Here is a 12,791-nt window from a genome sequence, read left to right as displayed (position 1 = left end):
AGTCAATGCCAGGGCAGTATCGTAACAAACGAGGTTAATTCAAGGCATGGTCATTCCTAATGGGCTGTTTTAATATGGCTGTTTTAAGATACAGCACCTAAGCACGTTCTACTTAATTACCAGTCTGTTCACATGGCTCCTAATTACGGTATTTTCTAATTTGCTCATTAAAGAATCTCACTACTACACTGTTCCTTTTTTGTTTTAAGAAAATGGAAGTGCCCATCAACTCACCTGTATGAGACAATCCATACTACTTAGTATTTTGATAACACGCCCCCCTCCCCCGAAGAAGTGTAATGCAAAGAATTCCCACTAACAGTTAAAAGCATTATTTCTGATCTTCACGCTTTGTGTTTCCTGTGGTTAAAAGCAAAAAAACCATAGGGGTGCTAACTGTGCCTGTGTAGCTCATACAATGCCAGTTTTGATTTGTTTTTACTTACTTTTGTATTAGATGTTACAGTTCCCCTAGCGTGTACCACATGTAGATAAACTGAGCATTTGGGGATAAGGGTTTGTGACAAGATTTAAGAGTGTCCATGAAGGGTATAAAAATCCTTATAAATCCACAATAAATTATTTCAGATAAGTTGCCTAAACCAGAAATAAAATTGAGAACACAGGCCATAAAAATGAATGACCAATACCACCCTCAAGACCAATCTTTAAAACTGGGCGTGTGCAGACAAAAGATTCAAATCCCCATGCAACCATGAAGTTCATTAGAGACCTAGCATCAGTTGCTATTTCTTAGACTAACCATTGCACAGGATGGTTGTGCAAATGCAAAGTTTTCAAGTTATCAAACTGCTTCACTTCCAATCAGTTGATATCCTGTAACTTTTAATGCTGAAATCCTGTAATTTTTCATACTACAAATGTGCTGTGGGTGTGTTGTCCCGCTTTCATTGCACAACAGTCTTTTCAGACAGTGAAAACATAAAATTGGGGAAGCATCACAGAACAACTAATAAAGCAGAATAAACCCACCACTAATGTGCTATTATTGTATCAAGAACGCATCACATCTGGAGAGGCCTTTTATTCACTCATTACTATACAGTATCTCGCCCTGGAGCACCTTGAATCTGACTTCTGTGGAACTGAATGTTTTGAGGTTTACAGAATGAGGTTACATTCACACGAACAGTTATGCTGTTCTCATGAGCCACCAAGTCATTCCATGCATTCAATCAGTGGTCCTACTCATGTTCCCCCCACTGGACAAAAGGAAGATGGGCTGCATTCGACATTACTAAAATGGTGCAGATGTGTAGGGAGTAGCATAAAGAAACCACTTCCTATTCTGTTCATTCCTTGAACAGAAGAACTGGCCAGACCTGGAAGTATAATGAGTGCAAACCAAAAAGTGTGCACTCCTACAATCCTCATTCACAAGTACAAATGTTAAACAGGGGAAGGCAGGAGGGTCTACTTTCTCTCAAACAGTTATTCCTGGAATAACAATGTTTCACTGCAATCAAAAGCAAACTATAGTAATTTGGGTGGTGGTTTATAAGGTATGGGTGGGACGTGGGTGGCGCTGTGGTCTAAACCACAGAGCCTAGGGCTTGCTGATCAGAAGGTCGGCGGTTCGAATCCCAGCAACGGGGTGAGCTGCTGTTGCTCAGTCCCTGCTCCTGCCAACCTAGCAGTTCGAAAGCACGTCAAAGTGCAAGTAGATAAACAGGTAGGAAGGTAAATGGTGTTGCTCTGTGCGCTGCTCTGGTTTGCCAGATGCAGCTTAGTCATTCTGGCCACATGACCCTGAAGCTGTACGCCGGCTCCCTTGGCCAGTAAAGCGAGATGAGCGCCGCAACCCCAGAGTCGTCCACGGCTGGACCTAAAAGTCAGGGGTCCCCTTTACTTTTACTTTTATAAGGTATACAATGATGGAGCTTTTTTCAAAGTGGGACTTCATCCCTGTTATTAAGGCTATTAGATGAGAAGCCACTTTGAACAGGGACCCTGCTTATCTTAAGCAATGCACTCAGTGCACTGAATTTTAGATTTCACTTAAGGTAGTGTGACTTCCACACTCAAAACAACAATTAGCAGCCAACATTTTTGTTTCTTCACTTTGCTCCAGCAGCTACAAAAAATTCCTGGCCATCTCCTTCCTCCTTGAGCTTCGCAACTTTTACTGGAACCTATTCCAGACCGAGTGTTTCTAAGCATGTGTAGAGTGACCTTTCTTTCTGAAATGGAAGATTACTAGCTTCTGTCTTTAAAAAAAGACCAACGGATGCATTACCCTTCAAAAATGGCTAGAACCTGTACTTCCTGTTCTGAAATTTGGCCAAGGGCTTGGTTGAAAAAGGCTGCCTGCCTTCACCTTGAGGCATTATCGCAGTCCCTGACTGTGCTCAGATAAAACGAGGCGGCCGAGTTTAAGGTGGTCGTAGCGTGGATTTTACCACTCAACGTTTGGAATGCCCCCTCTAATTAAAAACAAGAACCCCAAAGCACCTAACTAGGGAAGCAGCAGGGCAGGGAACAGTCTGTGTGCTATAACCTGGATGTCACAGCCAGTACCATCATTAAGGCTAACTAGGCATCAGCCTTGGGCACAGACCTCAGAAGGGCTCAGTACTAACTTTTGAGGGGCACAGTTATGCAGATCCTCCAAGTGGCCCTATTTTCCAGGGACAGTCCTGGATTTACAGAAGCCGTCCCAGTTTCTAATTTGATCCTGGAATGTCCTGCTTTTCCTTAGGACGTCCCTATTTTTATTGGATAAATGTTGGAGGGTATGGTAGGACACCCCTATTTTCATTGGAGAAATGTTGGCCGGTATAGTGTTATGCAACTCCTGAGCCAAGGAGATAAGTAACTATACAACCTTTAGAAGACATCTGGAGGCAGCCCTTTATAATGAAATTTTCTTAATGTTAAATGTTTTATTAGTATGTTGGAAGCCGCCCAGAGTGGTTGGGGCAACCCAGTCGGATGGGCGGGGTATAAATATTATTATTACGGGATAGAACCTCCCTATTTTCAACGGAGCAATGTTGGAGAGTGTGCATTATACGGATTATTTTTTGTTGCCTCTTACAAATTTCTGACAATAGTCCATTTTATATTTCGAATACTTTTATCACTTTTAAAGGAATTCATACAAAGACGTTCCTTTTGAAAATCGAAGCTGATCTTTTTTATTATTTTGGAGGGGTGCAAGCAGTCGGCCTCGCTGCAGAAGAGCCTGCCACCTGCGCTGCTTGGCGCGCGAAGTTCCTAGGCGCAAAGAGCGGTTTGCTCGCAGGAGGAGCGCAATCCGCGCCTCGCCTGCGCTCACCTGCCACCTGAAGCGACCCAGCAGCCGCCTCCTCTTACCTCCGACTGCCGCGCCTCCTCCCGGCGCTGCTTTGCGCGCGGAGGGCGCGTCCCTCGGGCGGGAACAGGAAGCGTGCCGCCCTCGCCACCCCCGACGGAGCCGCAGCCTCGGCTCGCGTCTTGTCCCAGGGCCTCCCTGAGGAGCGGCGGTGGCGGTGGCCGAGCCCGCCCCTCTCCCAGCCTCCATCGCGGCTGCCCGCCTTCCTCCTCCTCCTTCCTCCTCCTCTCCCAATTCCCATCCCCAAGCAAGGCGGAGCTGGAGATTGAACCTTCGGCTGCCGCTACCGCCGCCACCTCTCCGCCCGTCTCCCAGGCGCCCGAAGCGAGACTGCCACCCCCTTCCCTCCCGGTGCTTCTTTCGAGGGGGCGACGCGGGGGCAACAAACGAGGGGCGGCGGGGGTCGCGCCTTCTCCGGCGGCAGCAGCAGCAGCAGCCGAAGCCGCAGCAGCGCCCTGACGAAAAGCGCCACAAAGGAGCGCCAGCGGCGGCGGAGCTTTGCGCCGCCTGCGGAGTCGCCATGAGCTGGGGCACGGAGCTGTGGGTGAGTAGTCCGCCCTTTCATTGTGTCTGGTGGGGGGGGGGTCGGGTCCACGCTCGGAGGGAAGAAAAAAGAGGGAGGACGGCTTCGTTGGGGGGGGGGGGACCGCTCCTTTGGGGAGGCGCCGTGCCCGGGGATGCGCGCGGGTGGTCGGGGCGCCTTTGTTGGAGCAAGTGGTGTGGGGAAGCGCCCGAGGGGGGTAATGTGTCTGAGGGGAGGCGAGTGGGGTTTTTTTGGGGGGGGGGTCGGGGAATTTCCCCCGGATAGGCGAGCAGAGGGCTGGGCAAGGGGGACACACACCACAGAAATCCTCATTTGTGATTTTCTTGGTGGAGGCGACCCCCTTATTCCTCTTCCACCCCAATCTCCCCTGCTGGCGTGTAAAGCGGGGTGCCGCTCATTTCAGGACCCTGGGAGCGGTGAAAGGCGGGTGAGACCCCCGCATCGGCGCCCCCCTCCTCCTCCTCCTCTATGGGCGGTGCGTGGGTTGCTCTGGTTTACTTGCCATGCAGGGTCTCCCCCCCCCCCCCTCCCTTTCTCTGTCTTCTTTCTTAAACAAAGGAAAGGTGTTCGGACACAAGCCAGCAGTGGCACATTGAATGCACGGCTTGGTGAGATAAGCCGGTGGCTCTGCGCGCAGTTTGTGTATGTAGCGAACCCCTCCCCTCCCTTCTCTCCCCCCCCCCCACCGCTTAAGAAAATAAAGGTGAAAATGACTTTCAGGTTTGATTGCTTCCCTTTGGTGTGAGTCAGCTGCGCCTTGGATCCTGCTTGAAGAGTTTCAGACAATACTGGGCCACTAGGGAAGGGTTAGGACGAGAAAGCGATGTGCTGGGGGGGAGGGGAGTCGAAAAAAGACGAGGCGAGGGGCTTTTGCTGAGGGCGCTGCAAGCTCCGTTTGGAAGACAAGTTGCAGATCTAGTCTTTATTTGCGTTCATTCGAACTCTAGGGCTAAAGTCAGAGGAATTGCAGTCTTATTGTTGATGCAGGTCAGGCAGGCAGGTCTGAGTCACTGGGAAACCCATATATTAACATTCTAAGACGCTGCTCCTTGGTGCAGAAAATTTTGTGCATAGTACTACAGTGCTTTCTGACAAATCCTTGGGTGGGTCGAGAAGCAGGCAAGCGGTTCGTTTTGCTGTTCAGGAGCACGCAGTTTCCTTTCTTGAAGATCTCGTTACTTAGAGCTTGCTGTTTGTGACAAGGGTAGGAAAGCCAAGGTAAAAATAGCTCGATGGAGCCAACAACATGACATAGTGCCTAAGGCACCAGCTGCCACTGGTCCGTTGTACAGATGAGCACTCCCTCTGTTGGTTCAATAAATGGAGGGAGGCTCATGGTGAACATTTGAGGTTGGGGAAATAACTTTGAAGCCCAATTCTGAACCATATAGTGGCTGGTGCATGACAGTCTTTGACTAATAAAAATGACGTAGGACTATTAAAAATAGGTTTTTGTTGTGTGTATGGGCTATCAGCAAGCCCTGTCATTCAGTGGTTATGCTTGGCTCTAGCTTAAGGGGTACTTTGATGTTGGCTTCAGTAGACTACAGAGATTTTCCCGTCACCATCTGCATTATATTCCAATAAGCATTTTTACAAAATTTAGTATTATATCAAGTGTTTATACACACCATTAGCAAAATAAGAACACAGAAATACTGTATAGTTGTACCTTGGAAGTTGAACAGAATCCGTTCCAGAAGTCCATTTGACTTCCAAAATGTTCAGAAACCAAAGTGCGGCTTCCGATTGGCTCCAGGAAACTCCTGCAGCCAATCGGAAGCCACGTCAGATGTTTGGGTTCCAAAGAACGTTCACAAACCAGAACACTCACTTCCGGGTTTGCGGCGTTCGGGAGCGAAAACATTCGAGTCGCAAGGCGTTTGGGATCCAAGAGATGACTGTACATGGATTTGTTCACGAAACTACATTAGCTACAGAAGGAATTCATGTTTCCGAAGAGTAAGCTTCTTAACATTTTATAGCCTGTTGGTGTCATGTCAGGTTATAGTGTTTTCGAACCTGTTGGTTTGAAAATAAAATACATATTTTATGTGTATGCGAGCAGCATCAATAAAGCTTTAAATGTGTCTGTTCATAACCCCTCTTTTTGAGGGATAGGTAAAGGAATCAGGCTAAGCATTTAGAGGGACGTGTGTGGCGCTGTGGGTTAAACCACAGAGCCTAGGACTTGCCAATCAGAAGGTCGGCGGTTCGAATCCCCGCAATAGGGTGAGCTCCCGTTGCTTGGTCCCTGCTCCTGCCAACCTAGCAGTTTGAAAGCATGCCAAAGTGCAAGTAGATAAATAGGTACCGCTCTGGCAGGAAGGTAAACGCCGTTTTTGTGCGCTGCTTCGCCAGAAGCGGCTTAGTCATGCTGGCCACATGACCCGGAAGCTGTATGCCGGCTCTCTCTGCCAATAAAGCAAGATGAGCGCCGCAACCCCAGAGTCGGTCACGACTGGACCTAATGGTCAGGGGTCCCTTTACCTTTAAGCATTTAGAATATGGCAAGCAAATCTGCAATGAACTCAATAGGAGTTGCTTCTGGTTGATTAGTCTGATTGATTGGATTCTGCCATAATATGCGTATGTGTGTCTTTGTGTGTACCTGACTGCAGTATAGTACATAGTGGCAGGCTTTATTCAGAAGAAACAGTGCAAAACATGTACACTTTTGTTCTTTAATAGGCCATTTACCAGATTTTTCAGGTTTTCTTATTGTTTTCTCATTTTCTTGTTTTTCTGGATTTAAAGCTGACCTGGAAAACCCTTTGAAGACACAAATAAAAAACCTGAACTTTCAGTGCATTCTAAAACACTTGGTTTAGTCTTAAAGTTGGGCCTACATTTATTCCTTCTCTTTCTTTCTGTATGAAATAAACCTAAGCCTATGTCTTTTAAATTGCCAAAAAAAACCATGCTTACCGTTCCTCCTGTTGACTTGGTGCCATTTGTTTCAGGTTGTCAGACCCTTTTGACCTGTGTAGATGATCCGCTGATATGTTCCTTTCTAAAACCCTGTCCTGTCTTGTTCTATGCCTCCTGGGTCGTAACAGTTTCTGAAGGGAAAAGTGTGCCATTTCTCTGTCAATATATATTGCTATTGGGTAGTAGTGCAAGTAGCAGCAGCTGCTTCTTCTTTGGCAATCATTCGTAGCCGTGTAAGATTGTCTTCCATAAACACGGATTTAACAATGAGTCTGTGAGTGACTGTGGAGGCCAGTTCTGGATCCGCACGTTCTTCCACAGTGGGGACATTGATTTCCGGGCAGGAGTTGATCACGGTGAGGGTTTGCCAAGTGTGCCTTCCTCTTAGTACGTTTCTCCCTTGTGTCCTGAGTTCGAGTGTCTTCAAAGCCCATGACACCTTTGATAAAGGCTGTTCTCCAACTGGAGCGCTCGCAGGCCAGTGTTTCCCAGTTGCCAGTGTTTATACTACATTTTTTAAAGATTTGCCTTGAGACAGTCTTTAAACCTCTTTTGCTGACCACCAGCATTACGCTTTCCATTTTTAAGTTCGGAATAGAGTACAGTGGTACCTCGGGTTACATACACTTCAGGTTACATACACTTCAGGTTACAGACTCTGTTAACCCAGAAATATTGCTTCAGGTTAAGAACTTTGCTTCAGGATGAGAACAGAAATTGTGCTCCAGCAGCGCGGCAGCAGCAGGAGGCCCCATTGGCTAAAGTGGTGCTTCAGGTTAAGAACAGTTTCAGGTTAAGTACAGACCTCTGGAATGAATGAAGTACTTAACCCGAGGTACCACTGTAGTTGCTTTGAAAGACGATCATAAGTAGCACTACTATTAGCAGTATTAATTGGAACCAGATAAAAAATATTTATGCAAATGCAACAAAGCATTCTTCTGCACAGCCAGTAGAAATGGGCGTTTATTTACACTTGTATTATTTTTATTTATCACCTATTCTTCACCTGTTATGGTCCCAGGCTAGGTCACAACAATTTAAAACGCATCATTAGAAACAGTTTTAAAACTTAAGCAATCACAAAAAATAGGGTGGGTCCTGAAAATATATACCTCAAGTACCAGAGGCCAGGGTAAATGAAGCCTTTATAATAGAAAGCAGTATCGAATCTGCTAGGTGAGTTTACCATCTGTCATATCACCTGCCGAATGCAGATTTCTCCTGCTGCCAGTGCCACTGCTGCTTTTGTGTACAGTGGTACCTTGGAAGTCGAACGGAATCCATTCTGGAAGTCCGTTCGACTTCCAAACGTTCGGAAACCAAGGCATGGCTTCCGATTGGCCGCAGGAAGTTGCGAACGCTGCGGGTTGCGAATGTGCTTCCTGCATGGATCACGTTTGCAACCCGAGCGTACTAGAATATGGAGTACTGGCCTTAGCTGGAAGCAACCATAGCTGGAAATACTTGTGCCTCATGTGACAGTTTTTGAACCACCTGGGTTACTAGCCTGCTTCTTCCACGTTCCAGCACAATGGAGTTATAGTAAAAACTTTCCACCCATATTAACCACTGAACCCTTGTGTGCTGGCCAAAGATTGAGGTTTCTGGCAAAACATGTCATCTTTGATCTAATTTACCGTATTTTTCGCCCTGTAGGACGCACCTTTTCCCCTTCAAAAATGAAGGGGAAATGTGTGTGCGTCCTAAGGGGCGAATGCAGGCTTTCTCTGAAGCCTAGAGAGCGAGAGGGGTCGGTGCGCACTGACCCCTCTCGCTCTCCAGGCTTCAGGAGATCCCCACCCCCAGCCCTGCAAGCTCGGGGGACAGCGGGGAGGCGCAGCGCGCCATCCCGTTGTCTCCCAACCTGGTTTGGAGGCTGGCGGCGGGCTCGGGCTTCCCCCGCCCCAGCCCCCTGCCGGGGGGGGGGACAAAATCCCCCCCCATTATTTCCCCCCCCCCAATCTAGGTGCGTCCTATGGGACGGTGCGTCCTATAGGGCGAAAAATACGGTATATCATGGTAATATTTAGTCTTTAGCCCTGAAGACAGTTGCATTAGCAGGTGTGTCTCATTAATTTATGATGGGGATCAGCATGTGTATCTGGGACAGCATTGGAGCTCTAAAGCAGAGTAAAGAAGAGAACCAGTATGTACAAGTAATAGCTTTTCTCAAGTCCTGCTATGAAAATCGTAGAATTGTGGAGTTGGGAGGGACCACAGGGTGTCATCTGGTCCAACCCCCTGAAACATGGGGCTCTCTTTTGCCCAACGTGGGGCTCTTCCGCGGCTCCAACACTCTGTGGGAGATGAACAAGAAAAAATCCACTGTGCACCTGAGAATTAGGATCAGCTCCTGTTTGCACAAATAATGATGAATTAGACATTTGAAGGATTGCAGATTTTGATAACATTGATGGCAAAGGAAGACATGTCATGAATTGTGGTGGCAGACAAGCTTTCAACCTGGCTTGTCTTTAAATAACTGTCTAGGGTGTGATTGCAATGAGAACTGACAAATTTCAATTTGTACCTGTATTTCTAATAGTATATGCTATTGTATATCTGTTGTAGATTAGTGTGGGTTTTTTGATTTAAAAGCACTTTATGAATTTGTTCTTCTGGCTAGACTTTGTGCCTCATAACATTACTTATAAAACAAGTGCTTCATGTGTAAGGATTTACACTGTGTGCTCATAATACTTGGATATTTTTGTATCTTTTGCTACAGAATTGGAGTCTGGCAAGTTCCAAAACTGATAATAACACACTTATGAGCTGACCTTTAGAAAGCTATAAATCTGGGTTTTTTTGCTTTATAGTTCAAGAAAATGGCTTCAAGGCTTCTTTTGAGATGTGTGTCCCCACAGATTATAGGCACTCCCTGAAATGGCTTAATCTCTGGTGTGTTGTACACACTTGCTTCCCCTCCCCCCCATGACCATGTTTTTATTTTTGCTTTTTATGTACCAACAAATGATGTATATTCATTACCTCGATTTGACTACCTTATTTTGGGAGGAATTCAACTTTCCACCAGTGCAAGCATTTCAGCTTGCTAGACACAATGATCCCACCTCCTCTCCTGGCTCCCCCAACCAATGAGGGGGGGCAAGTGTGGGGAGGAGAGGGGGCAAAATTTCTTGCACAGGGCTCCTGGTAACCGGACTTGTTACATGGATCCTGTGCTTTGTAATTAAACAAATGATTGAGAATTAGCTCAGGGGCTTAACACATTTACAGTGTATTAAAATGCACGCCTGCTCAAAAGTAAACCCCACTGATTTCTCAAGCAGTGTTAGAAATTAGCCAGGCGCCAGGTGCGTTTTGCAACTGGCACGGGTCCAATTGTGATGAGAGATGGAGATCTCTGGATGCGAGGTTGGAGACTGACATCTTCATCTGGCTGGTTCCTCCATCTTTCTTAAGCAGATCTGCTGAACAGCTTATTTACTGCATGTAGATTCCTACCTTTTTCTCCAAGGAGTACATGGTTCAACCCCACCCCACCCCCCAGTTAATCCCTACAACACCCCTGTGAGGTAGGTTCAGAAGCTGTGACTGGACCAGGGTCAACCTGTAAGCTTCACGACTGAGTGGGGATTTGAACCCTGACCTCGTCCAACACTAACCATTGCACCGCACTGCCTTCCTAGAGTTATTCTGCTATGAGGCAGCTATACAGTGGTACCTCGGGTTACATACGCTTCAGGTTACATACGCTTCAGGTTACAGACTCTGCTAACCCAGAAATAGTACCTCAGGTTAAGAACTTTGTTTCAGGATGAGAACAGAAATCGTGCTGTGGCGGCAGCGGGAGGCCCCATTAGCCAAAGTTAATAACAGTTTCAGGTTAAGAACGGACCTTCAGAATGAATTAAGTACTTAACCCGAGGTACCACTGTATAAATCAAGCAGGTAAATAAATAGGGTGAAAGCAAAATGCCACTTAAAGAAGGATCTGAAATATTTTCCTTGAAGCCTGAATTGGTTTTATTATGTATTGTTCTATTTGATGTTCCAATGTGTTGCAAACCGCTTTGAGATTTTTTTCCTTTAGAATATAAAGCGGTGTATGAATGAAATGAAAAATAATAATTAATGCCATTGCAAAAAAGGCACCTAGACAGGGACCTTAACCTATGCTTAAGGTGACACAGCATCCTTTGTAAATCCTTTGTAAATTGCCTCCATGTTGGGGCATCTGAAAGGGTCCTGAAGAGACCCTAAGGAATCCATCTTTGACTTGTAGCTTAACTTACATTTTACTAGTCGTCGCCCCCCCTCCCCGCCCCCCGCCCCCCCGTGACAGTGTATTTGGAAAAGAAAAATGCAGCAACTGTAACTCTATCTATTAATTTCTTTTGGAATGCTCTCTTGCGCTTAAGAGTAGGAAGCTGTAATGGAATGTGGTTGTGGCAGATAGATTTCTCAGCCACGTATTGCAAAACGTTATGACTCTGGACTATGATGCAAGTTTGTGTGTGTGTGTGTGTATGTGTGTGTGTGTGCTCCTGAGTGAGTGCCTTTACCTTTTCAACCGTGTTTCTTGTTTATTTATTTCATGTGGATGCTTTCAGACTTGAGCTGATTCTTAGATAAGAGCCTTTTTCCTCTGCAAGTTCCGTAATGGAACCGACTCCCTTAGCTTCAGTGCTGTGGGTAGATAACAGAAAGCCCACAGAAATGTTACCAGTTTTCCTGCTCATACCGTAGAGGCAGCTTGAGTGACAGGTTAGGTGAGTTACTTGCCTGGAAGGAATTGTTATTGCCCACAGGTGAGTTGGCTAACTGTAATGCTACCTTACTCTAGAATGGCAAAGTTTGTTGAGGCATGAAAATGTAATGGGGGGGGGGAAGCAACTTACTAGGCCAATTGCTGTTCCAACTGAATTTTGTTTTACTTCACCCTGTTAGTCAATATTTTTCCAGCAGTTGTCTGAGTCCATGGACATGTGTTTCCAGGGAACGTGAATCACTGATCCTGAGGGTTTTTGTTTTTCTCCGTTAGTTAAATCTTCCAGATTGACAGGGATATTCCAGTGGTTTTCAACCAAATTGTTCTAACTTATCTGCTGAAGTAAAAACTCTTCTCTTCAATTATAGTTTATCTAGCTCAGTAGTTCCCAGAACTATTTGCAAAGTGGACATGGTATTATTTTTCAAAATAATACCATCTGTCCCCATTTTTACTTTACTAAAACCACGTAGCTTCATTTTTTGCTTCTTTTTTTAAAGTTAGATTGTCTACACTTAACAACCCCCTGCTTCTTAAGAATTAAAAAGATTTCTGATAAGAAGCTACCTGTCAAAATATCAGGCATATTTGAGACCACTGAAGTGCAATTATTCCATCACAGCTGGAGGTGAAAGAATGAGGGAGGCTAATATCAAATTAAGCTTGAAACCATGGCATAGCGGAAACACAAATAATACATTCTGACAGCGGGATTTGTGAGTGTTGGCTGGGATCCAAAGGGCCACACAAAGTGTTCTGGATGTGCACTGAAGCTTTTCAAACTCTTCCCCCACCATGATCACCCAAGCTCTTTGTATGCTCTGAAGAGCCAGTTCTGAATGCCAGGCAACTCACCTGAGCGGTTTTCATTGCATTGCAAGAAGTTGCATCCGGAAGGAAATTAGCAATCGCTTCATGTCTAAGGAGGAGCCTAGGTGGTGGTTGTAATGGCTTACTACTCAGTTTATTTATGCACCATTAAAATCGCAGAATGGTTTACGGGATTAAAGCTAGTTCATCAAGTAAAATAATAAATGATTAAACTGGCAACAGCAACAGAGTATTTCTTAGAGCATAAAGCAGCTTGATGGAGGTTGAGCACCCAGGTGGCTGTTCTGGTCCATGGGATCATAGAATTGTAATGTTGGAAAAAGACCCTGAGGATCATCTAGTCCCGTCCCCCTCTGTCCCCTGCAATGTGGGAATATGCAGTTGTCCCATACTGGGGTTGAACCTGCAACCTT

General features: G+C 46.0%; 1 protein-coding gene across 3 annotated transcripts in view; it reads left to right on the top strand.

Annotated features, from left to right (window-relative positions):
- The first annotated feature begins 3,456 nt into the window (after positions 1–3,456).
- The window catches only part of FNBP1L (formin binding protein 1 like), a 75,267-nt gene continuing 65,932 nt past the window's right edge, over positions 3,457–12,791 (top strand). For all 3 annotated transcript variants that reach the window (XM_083444943.1, XM_083444942.1, XM_083444946.1), the window contains exon 1: positions 3,457–3,878. In XM_083444943.1, the coding sequence (XP_083301069.1) occupies positions 3,855–3,878 (24 nt within the window). In that variant the 5' untranslated portion in view covers positions 3,457–3,854. The remainder of the gene's footprint in view (positions 3,879–12,791) is intronic.

The sequence above is a fragment of the Podarcis tiliguerta genome, assembly GCF_965153285.1.
Source record: "Podarcis tiliguerta genome assembly, chromosome: 6".
NCBI classification, from domain to species: domain Eukaryota; kingdom Metazoa; phylum Chordata; class Lepidosauria; order Squamata; family Lacertidae; genus Podarcis; species Podarcis tiliguerta.
Note: the sequence above shows the minus strand (reverse complement) of the source record. Positions and strands in the feature narration are given on the sequence as shown.